General features: G+C 41.1%; 1 protein-coding gene across 2 annotated transcripts; it reads left to right on the top strand.

Annotated features, from left to right (window-relative positions):
- The first annotated feature begins 320 nt into the window (after positions 1 to 320).
- On the top strand, positions 321 to 22,433 carry pik3r2 (phosphoinositide-3-kinase, regulatory subunit 2 (beta)). 2 transcript variants are annotated; one of them, XM_077723843.1, is made up of 16 exons: positions 321 to 551; positions 4,990 to 5,722; positions 12,761 to 12,853; positions 13,371 to 13,448; positions 13,545 to 13,697; positions 13,788 to 13,998; positions 14,066 to 14,151; positions 14,219 to 14,321; positions 14,400 to 14,498; positions 14,579 to 14,759; positions 14,865 to 14,984; positions 15,097 to 15,239; positions 15,319 to 15,495; positions 15,770 to 15,841; positions 15,937 to 16,107; positions 17,159 to 22,433. In XM_077723843.1, exons 2-16 carry the CDS (start codon positions 5,404 to 5,406, stop codon positions 17,367 to 17,369), a joined length of 2,217 nt encoding a protein of 738 aa, XP_077579969.1. In that variant the 5' UTR covers positions 321 to 551; positions 4,990 to 5,403; the 3' UTR covers positions 17,370 to 22,433. The 2 variants fall into 2 exon arrangements, with proteins under 2 accessions (XP_077579969.1, XP_077579968.1); XM_077723842.1 differs by lacking the exon at positions 321 to 551 and adding an exon at positions 3,630 to 3,773.
- Positions 22,434 to 22,498: the final 65 nt, after the last annotated feature.

Here is a 22,498-nt window from a genome sequence, read left to right as displayed (position 1 = left end):
TATCATAGTTCACCACTATCACTGAATAAATAATAGAAAAATAACGATGAAAATAAGCCTTTATTGTCATCATACACAGCTGCGTTTAACATGGTGCATGATTAATACACATAAAAAAACAAAATACATGAATAAGACAATATAAAATGAGTGCTCTGTCAAGAGTTTATGATTATTCAGAAAATATCTACAACCTGAAGAACGTACGTATATTTCAAAGTGTAATTTTTTTCTGAGCCAGCAGCCGAGGGTTGGATTCGTGCTTTTCCGTAAGACTTCGGCAATTTCCGCCATTCTCCTGACTGTTCCCACGCGCCCGCCTCCCCTCCGTTGCCTCGCTGGAAAATGGCTGTGCAGGGGAGCAGGGAGTTGTGAAGGGGAAAAGAAAAAGAAGGCGAAGTGAAAAAACAAGAGCTTCCCTCAAATTCCACGCACCCCTGGAAGCTGCCGTCTCATCTCCCCACACTGGAGCGACTCCTTTTGACATTTTGCAGGCTTTCGAGCGACGCCACTGGAAAATAAAAGTCAGGAGACTGAAGAAATATCCACTGGTGAGTTTCGCCCCCGACAAAACTTATTGCACATTTCCAGTACAGCGAGCGAGGAAGCCACTGTAACTTACTGGAAAATGGTGGAAGCTTCAACTCAAAAGCGAGTGAGGCGAGCCCACCTTCATTATGCTACTTTTTGCTGTAATTTTACAACGAGAAAAGCTGGGTTCAAAAGTTAGGAAAATTGGCAAAATGTTGCCAGCTGCCAAGCTAGAAGTGAAGCGAACTTATGCTACGTTCTTTTATTTATGCTGTTTTTTTTAACTTCTAATTGTTTTCTCGTTGTCCAGTTTTCTTGCATTTTGAAATGATTTTGGTTGTGGTTTGTTTTTTTACTCTATTTTTAAGGTGGTCACTGTATTTTGTTAGCTACGTTATTATTACAGTAATTTCGAATATTAGCATAAAATACAGCTCGGCACTAAACACAACTATTTAACTTTTTTTCGGTTGTGTTTAAAATTTTAATTAAAATCAATAACAATTATAAAATTGCACTTTTATAAAATCAATACTCAGGTGTGTGTTTAACAGTAAAACATTAAGTTTAACACATTCTAGGCAGGCTCTTTTAGGTCATGAAAAAACATCACCATAAAAAACCTTAAAGTGCAAGACAACACATAGTATAAATTAGTATAAATGATATTCAATAAAAAAAGAGATAGTCATACAAATGGTGGATATGACATTTTTCGGACTGTTATTAACAGAGAAAATAATGTTTAAACACAAAAAAATGACACAGTTGATGTCAGTTATACCCACGCATATATAATGAGGGTGAGAACGTTTAATTGGCTACGATAGTAACGTTTTTTCCACTTTTAGACATCAGAAAAATTCAATTTTGTTCTTTCAAATTCATTAAACAAGATTTTTTTTCTGTTTCTGTTGAGGACATACCGAATAGACAAAGGCTTAGTCACAAAACTGAAAATAACTTACAAACGCGATAGTCATCTAATCGCATTTTCAATCAGCAAAACTTGACTTGACATTTTTCACGGAATAATTACCTTTCGAAATGACTCGTCTTAAATACATTTGACCTTTGAATTAACAAAAAAGTCCCGAGACTCAAAACCGTCTCAGAACGCCACGCAAAATACTTAAAAAAACATTTAAGTGGTACTACTTTAAAAGTGTTGAATATTCAAGCCTCCATTTTAGGAGAAGGAGTGCTTCTGAAAGGTTGGCCTGTCTTTAGCGTTCACTGTGGCGCAGTAAATTTTTCACTTGCATGTGGCGCCGTGGCCGAGAGCCAGACTGCCTGCCTGCGTGCGTGCGTGCGCCAGTGGTGCTTCAGTCGTCAGCTCCTCCGGCAGCTTGGCCATAAAGTCTAAACACAAACTTCACGGCATGAATTGTTTCCTTGCAGCAATCACATTCAAGTATAAATTCATTGTCTGCTGCTGATGGCGCTCACCTCGCGTTCAATCCGTCAAATTGGTTTGGACGCCATTACTCGATGATGCCGACCTTCCCTGTTCAAATGGATTGCGTGACTAACTGTCCATGGCAGTGAATGGGTTAGGGATAAGATAATAATCCAGAGATGACAGGATATTGCTAAATAATTGAGTTGAATTGACTATCATCATGCATGTATAATGAAATGTAAAGCTTCACCATGAAGTGCACACATAAATTAGTGTAGTTAATAATACTATGTAAAGTACTATTTATAATAATATATATTTGTGATGTAGCCAAATCGGATCACTTGATCGGAAATCTGGCTCATTTTGTGATTTTCAACAGGTCAAAGGTCAAGTTTTTACAGTGTTTTTCTTTCTTTTTTTTTAAGTGTTAATCTATTGTTTGCCATTGACTGCAATAGAAGTCCAATCCATTTTGACTGGTGGGGCTCGCAGCCATGGAAGGATATATAAGATAGATTTACAACAAATGGCCTAGTCTTATTAAGCTTAGTTAGTTTATGTTTATTTTGAATTTATAATTTAAATTTGAAAAAAATGGATTAGCTGTCATCCAGTTTTTACTGGTTTTCACTTTTTTCAAATGTTTTTGACATGGTATTTTTTCCATTTTAGTATTGAAGTACAGTATGCGTAAGGGTACAGGATCTTTTACATTTTTTTCCACAAAAATCAATTATTGAGCTAATCACTAATAACATTGTTACATCACATTTTTTTAAATTGAGCCATTTATTCATCTAATTTTAAAGTTTTGAGGTTAATAATAATGGACTCAAATATGTACATTCCCTCCTTTTGAATGACTTATTTCCAAAACAAGCATTGAAATTTCCCAGCTCCAAAGATGACGATCTCAGTCCCATATCACCATTCTCCCATTAATTCCTGTAATGTTTATTTTCCATCCCTCCCAAAATGCACAATGTCCCTCTTCTCGTCTTTCTTTTAAATCCGTGGCTGAAATCTGATCCGAGAGCCATCCATGTGGGGCAAATGTGCACTTGTTTGGGTCAGACGCACGACGGCTGCCTAGAAACATTTTCTAATATTAGAACGTTTCCTTGATTTGCCCGGCTTCTCCGGTGACTGGGCAGCACATGGTGCGGGCGACAGCCAATCACGTTGCGGGAGCTTTCCCTCGCTCTAGCAACAGTCAGTTACTTGCTGCCCGTTCATTAATTATTTTCCTGCGGTCTCCCTCATCCGTTCGGAGTGCGCTGACAGCAAAGTGCACTCCGTCTCTTTCTTTCTTCCTTTCTTTCTCCCAGCGAATAGAAAGTTTCAATTCAAATTCCCCCCAAAAAGAAGCCACAGATCTACCGATGCTTCCATACTCTCCCAACACTTCTCCATCGACTCTTCTCTCACCTCGCACGACTCGTGGCATACGGAAATCTACGACCAAAAAAAGGATTAGCGCACGGGGGCGACATTTCGTCCACTTTTCTTCAACTTGTTTTTCGAAAAACATGCTACAACTGGAAGAAATGTTGGACTTTTTTTCGCCGAGTGAAGATTGGGGGGGGGTGTTTGGTCAGAGGCAGGACTATGGGTGTTGGGGGGGGGGGGGTGGCGCAGAGCAGGTGGAGGGAGGTGGAGGGGGTAGGGCTAAGGGATGGGGGGTGGGGGGGTATGGTGGTGTGAGGATTGCGGGCTGTGGTTGGGTATAGCAGTGCCACGTGTCTAGGCTGGCACCTCTCGCTTCTGGACTGGGAAGGATGTGGAACGGAGAGAGTCTGGCTGAGCCCGTCCAGCTTCTCTCGCGACCAAAAGTGGGGTGAGTGTCACCATCGCTTGCATCTTCTCCATTTTCATTTTTTTTTGTTTTCCCGTCCGACAAATAGACCCGCCTCAGTGCGTTTTATAAGGAATTTACGTGGTCTTTCCCTTATGTGGTTAAGGAACATCGCAATGTCCGGGAGTCCAAAAACCAGGCCTTTTTTTTTGCAAGCTAAAAACGTATTGAATGTACCGTGCGCTCACCTACTTTTTATTATTTCAGTGTCTGCAATGCATCACTCTCAAGTGTAGCTATTCATTTGGCGTTTCGGGTTGCACAACGTCGGGCCTGGTAGAAAAGTAGGCCTTACGGTTATTTGGTTTTGGACGTCATTTTTTTTGCCAGATAGCTCGTAACTCTTGCCGCTTCACACCAAAACGGGCACGTACCTTTTCAGGCAGTCTACCTGCCGTCTCCCATGACACGATGGCCGTCCTTGGCCGCAAGAGCGCAGATGTTGTACTTAATCTGCAAAACCTAATCTCTTGTCTCTTTTCCTCGCTCGCCATCTCTTCCTTTCGGTCCAGCGGCCATTTTTACAAGCACAACTTTGGAAAAATGGCGTACGTGGGGGACAGTTCGGAAAATGACGTCTGCGTATTTTCGAGTACGAACGATGGCGAAATTTGCGACCGATAATGGCGTCGATGTTCTGAATTTTACTGCAACTGGGATTCTAATGACAGTAATTTTTCGCTCACGGTGTTCATGATCTGTCATTTGGTTGTCAAAATAGTCTTGCTTTTGTTCCTTTTTGCATAAATAAAAGTCATTATTGCAAGGCCTTTTGCATGATCCTGAAAATTCTAGCAAGCCCTGGCCTCAGCGCACTTTTGTTTTTCTTCGTCCTGTCGCTAAAACGAAAACCTTGTTCTTGGAAGAGCTTGCTTTTCCCAGGCAAAGTTCACGTTCCTCAGCAAATGGTGACGCATCGCTAAAAAGAAGGCGCACGCCCGTAGTAGAACGGAGGCAAGCAACACAGGCTCCCGTCCGGGGACCGAGTCCGCTGCCGGTTGTGACGCAGCATCATCATCCGATCCGTTTCCTTTCCCATAGACTGCACAAATGGCGCCGTTCGCCATTTTTTTCCACCCCCCGCGCGGCCCTAACACTGTATTTTATTCATGCCGGTTATATAATGACGAGAATGTATTTCTTTGAATTGACGTGATGCATTTTCTCTCTTTTCGGGGGGGGGTTTAATGTCCCGCAGGCCAGAAAACGGCAAAGAAAGACAGAAGAAACCAAGACGGGTCCCATTCCGACCAGTTCAGACCACTTGATCGGCGACACACGGTGTCGGTCCTCCGGTGGTCAATTTGAAGACGGCTGCTCCCGTAGCATCTGTTCGCCGCTTTAAGGAGCATGTTGCCTACGTTCTCCCTCTGCTCCATCATCTGGCTCAACCGGGGTATCAAACTGAGGAAAGTGGACCACTTCAACACCGGTCAGGTCTGAACTAAAAAAAAGCCGGGAGGCCAAGGTCAAAACGCTACCTTGCGGACTTGTGAAAATGCTTTTAAGCTTCGGGTGACTCCGTTCACCTTTGGCGCTCCAACGCATTCAACTTTTGATTTGACGCCGTCTCATCCTTCGCCATCGTCGGCCATTTCCATTCGCGCTCTCAATGGCGACGGAAGGTTTCCGCTACCGTGCCCTCTACGCCTTCACCAAGGACCAGGAAGAAGACTTGGATCTGGCAGCAGGCGATCTGCTGTTGGTGAGCAAGGCATCGCTGCTGTCCGTGGAGAACTACCACGAAGGTTGCGAGGAAAAGCCCGAATGCCTGGGCTGGCTTTTGGGTTACAACGAACGCTCCAAGCAGAGAGGCGACTTCCCCGGGACGTACGTCCAATACGTGGGTCCTCTCAAAACGGCCATCCCGTCCAGTCAAGCCAGGTCTCAGCGACCCCTCCCAGCTGCTCCCACTCCAGAGTCATGTCAAGGTAAGGACACCCTGCTTTACTTCATAACCTTAAGCCATAGACGTGATACAGTGCAGAATTTGTCGATATCACAAAGTCTGCCACCATTTGTCAAATTAACACTTTGATTTATTGATATTTTGTGTAGAAATCGGATTCTGTTTGACCGAAAACAATAGAAAATGCAAAGTCATTTGAACAATTTTGTTGTGGACACAAAGGCATTGTACCAGTGTTAACATTAGTGGTAATAATTTTAGGAAATGGAGATTTTGCAATCAACAATTGATTTGAATTCCTCTGGCAATATGTTTAGCTTGCAAAATATTGCTTTTACTTTGTGCAAATGCACCTTATACCACTCCTATAAAAGGTGAAAAAGTCAATCAGTCAATTTGACTGTATTCACCTTTTAATTGATCAATCCAAATTGATGTTTTGGCACATTTGAGTGCTTTTTGAAATGTCAAGGCAGAAGTGTTAAATTGCCATGAATTTAACAATGTCTGCGCGATTGATGCAGACACAAACGTCAGCGTCTAGAATGAGCGTGCCTTCCTGCTGTTCCAGTCGTCCCAACTGCACAAACATCATTTACTGCCCCTCCACCACTTTTATTGACATAGCATTCTGTTAAGGCACATGCTGTGGAATATTTTTTTTTACACAAAAAAAAAAAAAGAAAATGTGCACGAGATTTTTTTAATTTAGATTTTATTGAATATTTTTAATATCATTGTACGTTTTTATGTACTCCAAAAAATATAGAAATAGTAATACATTTTTTTTAATTTGTATTTTATCAAATTATTTTTTATTATCACTATACGTTTTAATGTACTCTGAAAATAAAATAATCATAGTTAATAATAAAAAAAGTACTTAATTCCAATTGAGAGCGGGTAGGTGGCGTGTATCTAGCATGTCCTTTGTGCAATTCTCTTAAGTGTCTGGTTTGCATTTCATTACAGAACATGCTAATGGATATTTTCTCTGGGACTATAAAGAGTTCATTTCATTCCGGGGAAGATTTACACTTTGGCAGACCCCTTTGCATTCCGCCAGACCCATTCAAGTGTTGAGAACGTGCCTTGATTAGAATCCCGCGTAGACGACACTCATTAAAACCTGAAATATGGCTAATTGCAATATGCCAGTCGTCTTTCCCATTAAAAAAACATAATTTAAACCAAATTTCCCCTGTTATCTGACTTCAATAGATTGGATTTCACTGAGATACAACCAGTAGTCTTTTAAAAACAAAAAAAACACAGTTTTAATCACATCTGGCTGCTCACCATGAAGCTAAAGTCAGTAATCAAAAGTATATATATTTTTTCTTCTGGACACGTACTCCATGATTTTCTCCAATACGACTAAACTTCTCAAGCTGAAAAAGTCTCTATGCCGTCATGGTAAAGCATCAACGAGTTGTGGTACCGCAACGCCATGAAGGAAACGCCTTCTTTTACATCGTCCGTCACCCTCAAAACAAAACTAGTATTTGCAGTTTTAAGATCTCAATTTTTTTTCCTGACACGGATTCTAAAATGAAGTCAATGACCCTTTAAAAAGTCATAAATTGCGTCGAAAAACCACAGCTAAAAGTTGAGTTATTGTGGATATTTTTCCCCCTCCTGTGTTATATCATTCTTTCCTTCAACCTCACTTTAATTGCATGCTGAGGTGAACCTTGGCCTAGCATGTTTGCAAACTCCTCCCACGTCCCGATCCAGCCAGCCAGCCAGCCTCTCTCTCTCTCTCTCTTTGGCTTTCTGCACTCTTGCAGCGTGGCTCGCTGATTCGCATACACGTCTGATACTGTCTCTGGGCGCCCATAAAGCATGTAAGCCGGGCCAGTTCTCAGAAAGGAGAGGCCTCTCCCCCCACGCTACTTGGAAAACACTTTCAAAGAATCCAATGAAGGCTGTGTGGGGAGGGGCCGAGACAGTAAAGAGTGGGAAAAGATGTGGACAGGGTGAAAATCAAGGCCATTGCCGCTCAAATCCATTTAGATTAGATTAGATTACAACTTTATTTCTTCCTGTATTTGGGATTTTTTTTTTGGTTGCAGTAACAATCCATCCCATAGGAACCAGCTGGATTTGGTTCACCGACTTGAACGGGGAGGGTTGGCATTGAATGATCTGGTTTCAGGGCCACTTAACTATACAGTCGTCCCTTGATTATTGCCAATTAACTTTTTTGCGATTTTTCCTCCTGCTATTATATATATATATATATATATATTTTCAATTTTATAAAAAGGTAGTTATAGTAGGGGTGACCCTACTTTGAGATTATTTGATTATCGTGACCATGTTTGGTATACATTAACCTCGATATTTGAGGGATTACTGTACTAGGATTAAGCTAATGTTCAAAATGGATTCTCTATGTAACAGATCATAAATTAAATACTGCTAAGTAGGTTTGTCTCAGGCCTGGTCTCCATCTTGACTCTCAAAAGTCTTGGTTTCTGGGAGTTCTGGTGTTTTGTCTTGAGGACACAACAAACAAAAGTACTTCTACCCTTCAAAAGCCAAGTTTTATAATTTGAACCAATCAGATCAAGCTAAAGTATGTTTAAACTGGAAAAACTACTGGAACAGCAGAAATTAATTGGCATAATCAGCAGCACACAGCTCCTAAATACTACTATAATATGGATTTACTTCAATCCAAAACTGCAAACATTTTGTTATTTGCCGTCTTGAGTTTGTCTTCGTTTTGAGGTCGACGACATTACGTTTGGGAATAGAAGCAAGCGTGTTGTGACACTGAAATGGATGGTCTCGCTCAGCCATTAAAGATTGTGTGTGTCTGTTTTGTCGGGATGTGGCAAAGACACGCAGCCGTGAAACTTGAGCGGCAGCATTACATACTGTTACACACCAGCCGTTAGCCAGACACCAACTGGTCTTGTCACCACTGAACATAACAAACACTTGTTTGGGGGGAACAACATGGCTTGAGACGGGCAAGGGCTTGTCTTCTCTTGCTTCATTTTTAAAGATAACAAATAGACAGTAAAATTAGCAACACATTTGTAGGCACATTATATAGGTATAGATTCCTTCTAACTGTCTCCTTATGGAAAAAAACTGGGCGCTCGGAACGGTCGGGCGAACTGCAATTTGCATCCATGTGCTGTGGTTGGTTGACCTTGGTGGACTCTGAAAGAATTTTTCTCTATTTCTCAATCTTCGAGTTGAGTTGTTTCAGGATGAAATGTCAACTTCTTTTGGCAGACACGGATGGTAGCGCATGACATAGCTTTGCGTTTGACTCTCTTGGGTAAATATTGATTTCTGTCATGCTTTCTCTGAATTAGTCACTTGGGGGAAAGGCTTTGGGCCTTACAAATTGACAAAGAAAACAAATTGTGGGCTCATTTAGCAAGATATTATTTACTATTTTACACTTTCCTTCACTGAGAGAACTGCTTTTGAGATTAGGAAGAAAAAAAAAACAAAGTCATAGCTCCCCTTGGTATTACGGTTTGGCCTTCTTTATAGGCTAGAGAACTAAACTGTTTCTTAAAGTTGCTTTTGCGTGTTAAGTCTCAAAATGAGACTATAGTAAATCCTTCCATTTTCCTTTTTTTATTTGCCGTATCTGTATTTTAAGACTGTGGTTTGTTTTTTTTTTGTAGTTTTTTTCGGAGTTCAAGTGCTTCCTGAGAATGAGTTTGAGCTTTTTTTTGCGCAAGACAAATGGCAGCATTGATGGCTTGTCCTAAATTCAACCTTTGTTCGCATGACACGGCTCTTCAGCAGCTGTGTGAATTATAACACTGGGATGCCAGGAGCAAAGCCAAAGCTTGACGTCAGAACCTTCAAGTTCTTTTCACCAGCTTAACGTTGTCGCCGCATATCCACTAATATCTGTCGCACGTGTTCCAACCTTCGCTCTTCAAAACATCCACGCAGACTAAATGCTTCCAGTAGTTGCGGTGTGGAAAAAAAGTACATAGCGTATTATGTAATGGAAGTGCAGAGGAGATTTAGTTTTTTTTTTATCAGTTAAAACGAAAAGACGTTTTTATCAAGTTCCAAATGCTCCCGATTATTCGTATTCACAATATAGATTAAATCAGGGAAGTTTATCTTTTATAAAATATAAGCAAATGATGCTATTCGGTTAGTAAAATTTAAAAAAAAACAGAAGCCAAATAGAACCATTTTTGGAATTTCCGTTCAATTTGACCATTATTTTACAGAATTTTTACAATTTTATGTTTCTATAAAACTTCAACTTTTAAAACTGCAACAATAATGAATAAAAAGACACATTGTTTTAGTTTATCAGTTACTGTTTGCAATATGCAGTGATTTTAATGACTTTTGAGAGAGAAAATATATTTTACTTAAACAAAAATGTCATGATTCCGTGAAGAGAAAATATTGCTAAAATAGCTTCCTTAACCCCCTATTTTTTTTTTTTGGCAGGAATGTTACCTTGAAAGAATGACCCATCCAATCAGATGATAGTAACCCACAGCAGCTAAAAATGTCAAAACGAAGAACAAAACATGTACATCGCACTGGAGTAAAAGTCACATTTTTTGTGACATTGTGCTTGAGAATAAGAACAAACATTTATTATAGTCATAACAAAAGAACAACAGGTTAACATTAAATGTTAACATAGCTTAACCTTTGTCGCAGCTGTAACTATAGGAAAAAATACACTCCAGTATTATTCCCAAATCATCAAAATTGTGACTTCTAGTTCAGAAAATACCTTATATTTTGTTATACAACACTCAACCAACTCATAGAACTCCGAGATATTACCAGGAAAATTATACTTTATATATAGTATTGCCATTTGTAGCAAACTGCCATGTCAGAACTGCACAAGTACACCCAAGTGAGTGGTCCGTCCGGCCTCGAGAGAAGAGAAGGGGGGGAAGGGGCCAAAGCCCTCCAGATGGCCGAAAGGGATAAAGAGAAGGTGGAGGCGCCGCAGACGCTGCCAGGCAAAGTTTTCATGTTTAACTGGCAGGCATGGAAACCGAGAGGGAGGAAAATAAAAGACAAGTCGGATAAAATGTGAAGAGAACAAAAGGCTGTAAAATAAAAAAAACAGTCCTGGAGAGAAGTAGAAGGAATTTATTCAATACCAGGCATCCTCACTGGAGCCTATTCCAGCCTATTCCAGCCTATTCCGGGCAAAAGGCAGACTACACCCAAGATTGGTCGCCAATGAGCCATAGTGCACACAGTTCAATCAATAAGATTCTGCTGAAAAAACACAATCCACTAATTGTACTTTTAGGACACCAGATTGGTGGAAAGATTTCATCTGACTGGTTGGAACGAAAACTTGCAGCCACTGTGGCCCTTTCTGGACTAGTTTGGGGACCCCCTTGCTTTACGCCATCAGGTGGCTCCCAGCAGAAGGAATGTCAAAACTAAAGACCGACATTCAGGAAAAGGCAGAAAAAGAAGCAGAGCCAGAGAGAGCAAGAATGGAATGTGCTGACACGGCGTTTCTTGTCTGAACTCCGCAAATTAATAATCAGCAGCGATTTAACAGGAACAGAAGGCTAGTGCCAAGCCCCGGTCAAGCCCGGCCCTCCCCCGCTCCCGGCGTCAAACCCGGGCCGGCCCCCATCGGCCAAAAGTTCGGCTCCGGCACCGAATAGGAGGCGCTTTTTTTACGTGCCTGTGTGTCCTGGCCTTGCGCCGCAGCGCGCCTGGCCCACTGCCACGGGGGCTTTTGCTTGTTCAGGAGTTTTGATTAAATCCTTTATTGTGCTCCACTCACGCAAAGAGCGAAGGCGAAGCAGCAAACGGGACAGACTGAAGGGGAGGAGATAAAGCTGGCCAAGAGAAAAGAAAAGGACAATATGAATAGGAGAGGAGGAAAAATGGCATGACTTTTTTTAGGTTTTTTTTTTATCCTTTCACTTTCTCCTGTAAACTTTTACTTTGAGACAAATTCTATTTGATTTAGTTTAATGTCAAGTACACTTTTCCCCAAGAATACTTGACTAGTCTGGTGGTAGAGAAGAAATTGTGGGGACAAAGGTGGACCAGTAGTTGGCACAGTTTGGAGATCAAGGCAGAGCTTTGGCCTTCCTGTGTGGCGTTTGATTGGTCTCAGAGTGCCTGTGTAGGTTTTCTCAGGGGACTTTGGTTTCATTCTACATTTGTCACTCTGCCTCATTGCGCCCTTTGATTAGCCGGCACCCAATTCAAGGTGCACTCTGTTCCCTACCCATAGTTAGCTGGCATTAGGATTAGCGTTTGAAGAAAAGCGTCACGGCCCTCCAGGTTTATAAATCCCTTTGGGAAACCTTGGATGAAGCGTATGAATAATAACAACTTATATTGCTTTCCTTTTCGATTCACATCCAGTTGTAATGTAGTACTTAATTAAAACAAATAAGACAATGAGGGCAGTAGAATGTGTATCATTTTCTCAATCAATTTTCAAATCAAAACCAATAATAATTGTAATAAAATGATAACCGCCAATTCCTTTCCACCAATTTAAAGTGCATTGGTGCTATTAACATTACAAGATGTCATCAAAACAATATTATTGTCTCATCCTGAGTCTTTAAAAACAAAACAAAACAAACAATCAAATTCAAATTGTGTACTACATGAAAGAATCATTGTCCCAGTGCACACATAGTTCTATTTCTATAAAAATCTAATGTTAAAAGTAGGCGCCATACATGTTTCCCTATATATAAACACCGTACATAATGTTTCATTGTCTCACAATGTTAAATATACTTTGGACTAAAACCTTTGCCTCCCATGTGTTCCTTTGGTGAGTAGATTTCTTTATGGGACGTAAAAATTGGAATAACCTAGGCTTTATGAGGTGGGCAGGTGTTTTTCCTTCTAAACTGGGACTAAAATGCCTTTTTTATACCCTGGCCTCTGCAGAGTCATGTGTTCTTAACATTGTATACTCTTTCTTAGTACCTCAGTGATCCCCGTTAACTGTGCCACTGTCAATCTGGCAGGACCCCCATGGCTTTTCCCCCAAGGTTCTACGCTGGATTTGTAACAGTGATTTGTGTTGTTGTTTCAGCTGCTTGGCCGCCCGGCCTGAGCGAGCAGTTCACACCACCAGAGACGGCCCCCGCAGCCCTGGTCAGCCTGATCCAAGCCATAGAGCAGCGAGGTATACGTAGTAGATGCCATATCTGCTATCTTTCCATCTCTGCGTCTCCTTTGCGCCATCTGCCTCTCGTCCTCACGCCAACGTTGGCCCAACTGCAAACATACAGTCAAACGAGTCCAGTGACGTCTATAATGACAACACATTTTCAAAAAATGGCCTTTTTTATGCCATATTTTTAGACCCAATGTTTGTGGAGAATTGTATGCATTGTTCACAGGTTTTTTTTCCCATGTGGAAACAGAAATAGCTTATAATGGGTAGTACTGTATGAGGAAAATATTATATAAAATGCTGGTCTTGAGTAGGGCTTATGTGAAGTTTGGAACTGAACTGCAAATAATGCATGTAATAATCTGAATTCCTTAACTCAACGAGTGTCATTGATGGTTTTGGTCACTTTTAAAACAAACAACTTTTACATTGTCCACGCAGTATTATTGGCTCACTCATAATAACCTTGCTGAACCGAAGACCCATTTTGTCATCCCTGCTCAATCCACCTTTTTCCATTCTTTAGGTCTGGACTCCCCAACTCTGTACAGAACATCTACCAGTTCTTCCATTTCAGGCAGCCCGATACCCAACCTGAGTCCTGGTGAGTCCATTTGTCAATACTGCTCTCTGATTCAATCCCTACCCTCTGATTTTGACCTTCATGTATACAAACTTGCTTAACTGTCCATTCATGCAGAGAGTGATATCAGTCAGGCGGATGTGGGCATCTTGTCGGAGTGTATCTTGCACTACTTGAGCGATCTCTCCTCGCCTGTCATCCCTGCCTGTACCTACGCTCAGCTACAAAGCGCTATCACACGCCAGCAGCAGTCCCTAGAGCAGTCAGCAGGTACCAAGTTCACCACAGATAAAAAAAAAACCTCTATATACTACACTGAAATAGCAATAACCCTGCCTGCTTTAATCCTCTGTCTTTTAGACGGCGCTGTAGCTGGAAGCCATGACCGAGATGTTAGCAGGGTGCTGGAGAACTCTACCACCGTCCCTCTCCATCACCGCCTCACCTTGCAATACCTGCTCACGCACCTGTCCAAGGTGGGACAAGCCCAGGCCAGAAATGCTTTGGACACACACACGCTGGGGAAAATCTTTGGACCACTACTGATGAGGACGGGTCTCTCCACTCCAACGTGAGTTAGATGACAGTCGGAAGTGTTGTCTATTGTGACTGACACTTCTCAAATAATGAATGGACAGGTTGTCATTGGACGAAGAGTTGCCAGCTCTCGTCGTGGAAAGGCTTTTGATCGAGAGAATGGCAGAACAAGATCTCACGCCACCCGGTAACGTCAATAAACACCGCGGTGAAAAAGTCTGCCTATTGACAGTTTGCATGTTTGTTCCCGATAGTTCTTCCGGAAAAGCCAGCAAAGACAAAAGTGGCGCCGTCGGCCATAACGGACACAAGCACTCTTCTCAGTGATGCCGAATGGTACTGGGGAGAAATATCCAGGTAGGCATAACTATTGAGATGCCATTTAAATGTATGGATTTCACAAATGATTGTTGTATTTGCTTTGTTCATCTGTAGGGAGGAAGTCAACGAGAAATTGCGAGACACTCCGGATGGTACATTCCTGGTCCGAGATGCTTCAAGCAAACTGGAGGGCGAGTACACACTCACTCTCAGGTGAAGAAACACTCTCTTTTGAAATAGTAGTCAAGGACGACAAGCCAAAACTTTTCCTACTTCCATTCCACCCACTACAGGAGAGGTGGAAACAACAAACTGATAAAAATCTACCACAGAGATGGCCGCTATGGCTTCTCAGAGCCGCTGACCTTTCTGTCCGTGGTTGAGCTGATCAACCACTACAGACACGAATCCTTGGCCCAGTACAACGCCAAACTTGACACTAAACTTCTCTACCCTGTTTCCAAATACCAACAGGTTGGTGCACTAGACCGCGAAAAACAAAAGTTTGCCTGAGAATGATTTCATATCATTGTGTTCAGTTAACTTTTCTGTTATTATTTTTGTGTTTGTATGGTTCAGCTGGTGAAGGAGAACAGCATAGAAGAAGTCGGTGAGCAGCTGAAAGTCTATCATGAGCAGTACCAGGAGAAGAGTCGCGAGTACGACATCTTGTATGAAGAGTACACACGCACCTCACAGGTATCAAACCGTTGGATTGATCTCATTACTAAGGCTAACAAAGAGATGGTTCAGCCACCACAATGCCAATGCAATCTATGATTTCACTGGTCACTTCTATTCTCACTCAAAGGAGCTGCAGATGAAGCGCACAGCAATAGAAGCCTTTAATGAGACCATCAAAATATTCGAAGAGCAATGCGAGACTCAGGAGCGCTACAGCAAGGAGTCTTTGGAACGCTTCCAGCGGGAGGGCAATGAAAAGGAGATTCAGAAGTAAGCTAGAGTTTACAAAGATTTTGGTTGCTGTTTTACTCTTGAACACTCACCCGTTACCGCCACTCTGTCAAATCAGGATCCAGAGCAACTCGGAGCGTCTGAAGTCTCGCATAAAGGAGATCCACGACAGCAAGAGAAAGCTGGAGCAGGACTTGAGAGAGCAGGTCTCTGATAATCGAGAAATCGATAAGAAGATGAACAGCCTCAAGCCAGATCTCATGCAGCTCCGCAAGATTCGAGACCAATACTTGATGTAAGGCACTGACGTGCATCTATTTTTCTTCAGAATAGTTGCCTCTTACGTGTTATGGAAATGATTCAGAGGTTGCATATAGAAAAGGGTGAAAATATTTTGCTAAGTGGACTGAACATAATGGACGTGATGGCAACTATTGCGATCAATCAATCAAGAAAATTTGAAAAAATGACTCACCGTGACTCATTTCTATGAGCCTGGTCACATTTGGTCCAATTATAGTCAGCTTCACCGTATGCCTGCATTCAATGTGGCATGATCTCATTCACAGATGGCTGACGCAGAAGGGCACGCGGCAAAAAAAGATTAACGAGTGGCTGGGCATAAAGAATGACGCCGATGAGTAAGTGTTTGCCCGTCGACGCCAAGACAAAAAAAAAAATAACAAAAAGAACCGATCAAATATATATATGTTTTTTAAATTTCATGACATTCCAGTTCATACTCGCTGGAGGACGATGAAGGCTCACCCCATCATGACGAGTGCACCTGGTACGTGGGCGACATCAAGCGCACCCAAGCCGAGGAATTGCTGCGAGGCAAATGTGATGGAACCTTTCTCATCCGGGAGAGCCAATCACAGAAGGGCTCTTACGCTTGCTCGGTTGTGTAAGTCGCCAATCATTTCATATGTACACTTGTTTATTCTAACTGGTGGCAAAGATGACAGCGCCATCGACATCAATAGACATCCAGTCTATTGGACTGGGTGGCCCGATTCAATCGCTGCCAACCTTCCCGGTCCAATTAAATTAGACGAATCAAATGGATCCGCATATTTTCTACACTATAATGCGCATTGGAGTATAACTTGTTTCATACCTTAGGCGGAACGGATTATAAAATCTAGAAGTTGTAGAAGTTGTAGTAGTGGTAGTAGTGTTAGTAGTAGCGTTAGTGGTAGTGGTAGTAGTAGTATTAGTAGTAGTGGTAGTAGTGTTAGTATTGGTGTTAGTAGTAGTGGTAGTAGTGTTAGTATTAGTGGTAGTAGTATTAGTAGTAGTGTTAGTACTGGTGTTTGTAGTAGTGGTAGTAGTAGTGGTGGTGGTCTTGGTGGTAGTGGTTGTAGTAGTAGTAGTGGTAGTAGTAGTGGTGGTGGTCTTGGTGGTAGTGGTTGTAGTAGTAGTAGTGGTAGTAGTAGTGGTGGTGGTCTTGGTGGTAGTGGTTGTAGTAGTAGTAGTGGTAGTAGTAGTGGTGGTGGTCTTGGTGGTAGTGGTTGCAGTAGTAGTAGTGGTAGTAGTAGTGGTGGTGGTCTTGGTGGTAGTGGTTGTAGTAGTAGTAGTGGTAGTAGTAGTGGTGGTGGTCTTGGTGGTAGTGGTTGCAGTAGTAGTAGTGGTAGTAGTAGTGGTGGTGGTCTTGGTGGTAGTGGTTGCAGTAGTAGGGGATTTTGTTGTAGATACACTAGATGTAAGAGGTCGTGTTATACAGTCACCAAATGTAGCTGTTGCAGTAGTAGTAGTAGTAATAGTAGTGGCTAGAGGTTGTGTTATACATCCACTAGATGAGGCTGTGGTAACAGTAGTAGCAGTTAGTAGTTGTGTTATACATCAACTAGATAGAGTTGTGCTAAAGGGAATTTCATACAATGGCATTAGTCAATGATTATTATTATTTTTTAATTATCCAAATTGATTGGACATCTCCCCCTCTTCTTTTGCAGTGTCGACGGCGATACCAAACACTGCGTGATCAACCAGACCACCACCGGCTACGGATTCGCCGAGCCCTACCATCTCTACTCGTCCCTCAAAGATCTGGTGCTTCACTACAAAAACGTATCCTTGATCCAACACAATGACCAGCTGAATGTAAATCTAGCATACCCAGTGCTGGCCCGTTGTCAGAATCACAACCAGCAGCACCCAAGATGAATTCAGCACCAGCAGACAAGGGCGGGGGGGACCAATGGGGTGGGGGAATTTTCACTGGGACTCTGAAGAAGGGCTCGTTGTGTTTAAGCGGCGAGTAAAATCAGCTTAACAAGCATGACTCCAGCGAGAGGCTGTGGAATGCTAGCGTTTTTATGCTAGCTGGCTGCATGGCCTCACAATAAGCAGACCGACTTGTTGTAACTTCAGCACTGTACAGTTAGCCCGACACGGCCCTGCCGCGATTGTATTGTGGAAGTTGCACAAACTCGGTGTGAAAATGTACAATAATACAGAAGAAGCACACAAAAATATTTTTTTTTCAGGGGGGGAGACGAAGGGAGGGAGGAAAGGGGGAGATTGGAGCGATGGTGGGATGATGGGAATTTTTACAGGAGGCCCTCTTGTTATTTTTCTTGGCTTTTTTTTTGTTTGTTTTTTGCCTTAAACACATGATAGCTGTTTATAGACAAAGGCCCGAACTGTTAACCCCAGACTGCCTGCAAAGTCTCCGTAGACAAAAAGCCTGTGAAATAAAAAAAATAAAAAAAGAAGGCTAAACCCACCGGGCTTCTCGCTCCACACCTTAAAAGGCGGCCCTAAAAAGCGTTGGACCAGATTGGTGTAGTCACTGGAGACATTTTGTAGAGTGGGCTGAGAGACAAGACTAATTGAATTTGACGCTTGTGTAAGTACCGTAGTAATAGCTTTCAATGACCACCAGCCTGTGTCACCAGTACAGAAAAGCAAGGAAAGAAAGGCTGTCAACATAGGCAACGCCTCAGCTTTAAAACACACCGGAGGGGGTCAAATTGGGGTCAAATGTTCTTTATTCTCAAGCGCTTTGACTTGTCCCTCCGCTTGAATTGACCAGGTACGACGCCGTTTAAAAAAAAAAAAAAACGCACGGTACATCTGGAGAAAGATGTATACATCCACCAATGCAGTTCCTCAGGATTCATTTTAGACTGAAATAGTTGAAAATCTCCCGCTTCCAACTTGCCGTTCTTTATTTTTTCTGGGGTGGGGGGGGTCTTCTTCTTCTTCTTCCAGACTGTAGCAGCCATTGACTTAACTGTTAGTGCTTATTGTTTGTGTCTGCTTCCTATACGTTAAAGAAGGCACTTGCAAAGCATCGATCGATGTGATTATTGTATCCTTGGTACTGTATTTTTTGCTTGGTTACTAGTTAGACTGTTTCCGCGGTCCTCGCAAGTTTTTGTTTTGTTTTCTTACTCGCGGTACTTCTTCCTTCTTGCGCTTGACTGTTGTTGTTGTTTTTTTTTTTTGTCACAAGCTTGACTCACAGAGCTGTAGATCATTTAATGTACAGAGAAAAGAAAAATCAGTAATATAAGAGTATATTTCAGCCATACATGCAGTCAGCGTTTGTGAGCTTGTCATTTGTTTTTGAGGTTTTTTTTTTCTCCCTCCCCCCGAGTGGCGCTTAGATTCCGTTTCGTGCATCCAGCTAATGTGAGCCAAATGAAGGATGTGTTTTTCATGTAGCAAGAATGACATTTTTTTTCCGGGTTGTGGTCAGAAAGATGACATCCTCCTTCATGTTGGCTTTTTAATTGTTTATTTTTTACTTGTGTTTTAAACAGTGTTTGACAAATATATTAAACCGTCATTAGGACAATGTTTCAGTGACTATTGACCACGATAGGCATACAAAAATAATAAGATACATTGGAATGGATATAGCTAGCTTTAAATGATCCTAATTGAATGGATTGGATGTTTTTTTTTGCTAAAATGGCCAACAATTCTTAAACATAACTAAACTTACGTGGTCAATATGTTGTTAATACGTTTGTTAAGCACTGTCTTTCGGTGCCAGGTTGTTCTATGCACAACTCAGTCATATGCAGAGAAGAATATGTTTCCCACTTCAACGCGATTTTCACTTCTTCTCCCATGTTTTGGTTCAATTCAGGTCTGACTTTTCCAAGCACAGTCTTTAGCCATCGTTAAGCTCACCTACCATACTCTTGCCAAAAAAAGGAGAAATAGTATTTTTATAGAGCGATTGTGGGGAGGAGATCAAAGTCCAGAGTATTTTTTAGATTTAAAAAGTGGCAAAACTCTGTTTTTAAATACAAGAAGAGTGATTTGAAGGGCTAAAAATCGTTTTATTTTGCATGGCCTGGCCTGATTTTTCTTCTTTTTACCTTTCCAAATGCTAATTTTCCACCATCTTAGCCAGGTCGATTCATTTGTACTGTACTTTGCACACACTTTTTTGGCAGAGTTGAACATAGAGGTCAGCGCGTACAAAAAAAAAAAAAGAAATTAATGAGAAAAAAATAAGAGTGGAAGATTAGAAGTGCCTTTCGTCAATAGTGATGAGCGTATCCGATCCTCTTTGTTGTTTTCATTGCGCTTGCCATGCTTTTAACAAAAAATGTGCGCCAGTGTTTGTATTAGTCGTCTTGATTTGTAGTCGTGCCTCTTTGTTTCGATGTATCGTTGAATGCTAACACGTCGTCTCGCTCTCACTTTGCACACGCACTCTCTTTTTAGCAATTATCTCCAGTCTACGTTTCAAAACGACGATAATGTGAACATCTGCGCTTGTTTTTCGTCGCTCTGAGAATAATGCATGCAGAATTTTTCTACTACTTTTTCTGTGTGTGTCGACATGGCTAACGTTGACATGGCTAACGTTAACATGGCTAACGTTGACATGGCTAATGTTAACATGGCTAACGTTGACATGGCTAATGTTGACTTGGCTAACGTTGACATGGCTAACGTTGACATGGCTAACATCCATCATCCTGCTTTTTTTTGGACCAACAGCACTTTTTTTGTCCGTTTCACACACAAAAAAAATGTCAGAACTGGCAAAAATGTTTGGCTGAACCTAAAATAGTGTCGAATTTCATTGTTTCGGTTGTTAAGTTGAAAGCTTTTTACACGCGGTATTCAGTATATACTCTTGCACTTTGGTCCTCACTGCTAATCTGTTTCCAGGCTAATAGACGAATAGATAGAATTTCTTTTCAAGGCCAGTTTAGCGTGGTAATAAAACATTTTGGTCCGGTTGCGGTCGGTCTTTGAGAGTTCAAAAATCAAACGTGGATTGATTTGAGCTGGAAAATGAATCTCAGCTAGCTTGCGCGCAACTTGTTTCAGGGATGTTCAGGTGACTTTGGATCTGCTTCCTTTTAAGCACTCAAGCTTTTTTCTAGTCCGCGTTGGGGTCAAAGAGGCCATTGCTTTCAGCTGCCATATTTTCAGACAGATATTTAAAGGCCATGCAACTTTTGGAGCCGGCGTACGTTTAGCATTCGCTTCCTCCCGCTCGTTTATTAGATATGCATTTTGTGTCGGTGCATCTCGAAAAGCTGTTTTTTTTATACGGCAACGATCATTTGAAAAAAAAAAAAGAATATTTTTTCATCCGTTTTGGTACACTGTATGTGATATTTCTTGAAAAAAAAAGGCTTCACGCCCAACCCAAGCACATTTTTCACCGATGATGAGGAACGACAATTCGGTTTGGATAGAGAAAAAGTATTTTCAAGTATCTATTTAGTTCACTCTATTTTTGGATGATGTCGTTATCATTTGGATTGTGTTTGAATCAAATGGGAAGCAGGCGTTTGGGGGGGTTTTCTTCAGGAAATCTGGGCGAGCGCTCTGTAGGACGCACGCAATATTACGTACTCATCTTTTGTTGCTTAGCGTCAGCTACGTTTTACTCGACTTGATCATCGAGTGCATTCAGATGATGGAGATGAGGCGACAGTGTATGTTCAATTTGCATTTTTGAAATTGTTCAGAGATGTTTTTTTGTTTCTTGAATTGAGATCGGTCGTTATTGGGAAGATTTGTGGAAATTAAAGCATCATGTGAGTGATTATTGTCAAAGTAGAGTGAACCAGTTTGACCTTAGAATGGCGAAAATACATTTTAAAAAAAAAGGAGTTACACCATCCGACTTCTCACTCTTGCTTACAAATCTTGTCGAAATGAAAATGTTATTTTATGGTGCCTGATGATATTTTTTCTTTTGCTTTTTTTTTTGGAAACAAAAAAATCGATAAGAACTGTTTGTCCGGGTTTTGATTTTTTGTCGGTTTAATGATAACCTTACAGAGCCTATAATGGAAAAAGATAAGCTAGCTTGAATTTTTTGTTTGTTTTTTTGCTGAATACAGAAAGAAATACAAATGTTTACAAGATGTAATTAACCAAATAGTGATTACCCATTTGAGACTCAATCTATCCCTCAAAGTGGCCATGATTGATTTGCATTTCTTTATTTTCTGTCAATATAAACTTGAAAATATTGTTTTTTGCTTGTTTTTTTCCGTGACTTGTTAAAACAGTGCTCCCTCTGTCGTCACATTTGAAACACTGAGCCTTGTACATTGCATCTTCTTCTCTTCTTTGTGTTTCTTTATGACTCTCACGTGATAGCAACTTTATTCTATGGACTTTAAAACAACAACAACAACAAAAAAGGAATATGTTGGATTAAACCAACAGTAAAAATGTTCTTTTTGCACTATTTGAAGCAAAGGACAATTTATGACTCAATTTATTCATTTGTCTATAAAAAAAACATGTTTAATTGCTTCCTTATTTCCTAGCTCTTGACTCAAAATGGATTTCCAATTTCTTTATAGTGGTGTGTAAACTTTATATCCACTAAATACCCTATTATTTTGAGTGCTTGTGTAAATCCTAACATTCACATTTAGAAAAAAGTAGTTGACTGTTACAGTTGTATAAAAAAAATAATATTTTGGATGTCTGTGCTGTCCATATTGGAAATAAATGAAGCAATTAGACAAAGCCACTCCACACCAAAGTACAAGTGAACTAAGAGGGAGCACTGTTGTTTTGGGGTTTAACAGCGACAGTATGCACAAAAAGCAAACATTCTCGTTTTATCCCGCGTCTGTTGGTCTCTCATATTTCACATCTGACTTTTTGTCATGTATAGCCTGCAGAGTTGTCTTCATTCACACAGGTACTCTTTCATCTGTACGGTACTTCTTTCTAGCCTGATGCAATGATCCGAAAAGTCAATAAAACATACCGTATATAAATTATAGTCTGCTGTCGTTATTTGATTCATAGAAAAGTTTTTTGTCCATTCCATTTTAATTAGGAGC

The sequence above is a fragment of the Stigmatopora nigra genome, chromosome 9, assembly GCF_051989575.1.
Source record: "Stigmatopora nigra isolate UIUO_SnigA chromosome 9, RoL_Snig_1.1, whole genome shotgun sequence".
NCBI classification, from domain to species: Eukaryota; Metazoa; Chordata; class Actinopteri; order Syngnathiformes; family Syngnathidae; genus Stigmatopora; species Stigmatopora nigra.
Note: the sequence above shows the minus strand (reverse complement) of the source record. Positions and strands in the feature narration are given on the sequence as shown.

Excerpts from the sequence above, each read along its gene's own strand:
- pik3r2 (XM_077723843.1), top strand. The coding sequence starts at position 5,404 with ATGGCGACGGAAGGTTTCCGCTACCGTGCCCTCTACGCCTTCACCAAG. Across the intron at positions 5,723-12,760 it reads CACTCCAGAGTCATGTCAAG|CTGCTTGGCCGCCCGGCCTG; the intron begins GTAAGGACACCC and ends TTGTTGTTTCAG. Across the intron at positions 15,842-15,936 it reads ATAAAGAATGACGCCGATGA|TTCATACTCGCTGGAGGACG; the intron begins GTAAGTGTTTGC and ends ATGACATTCCAG.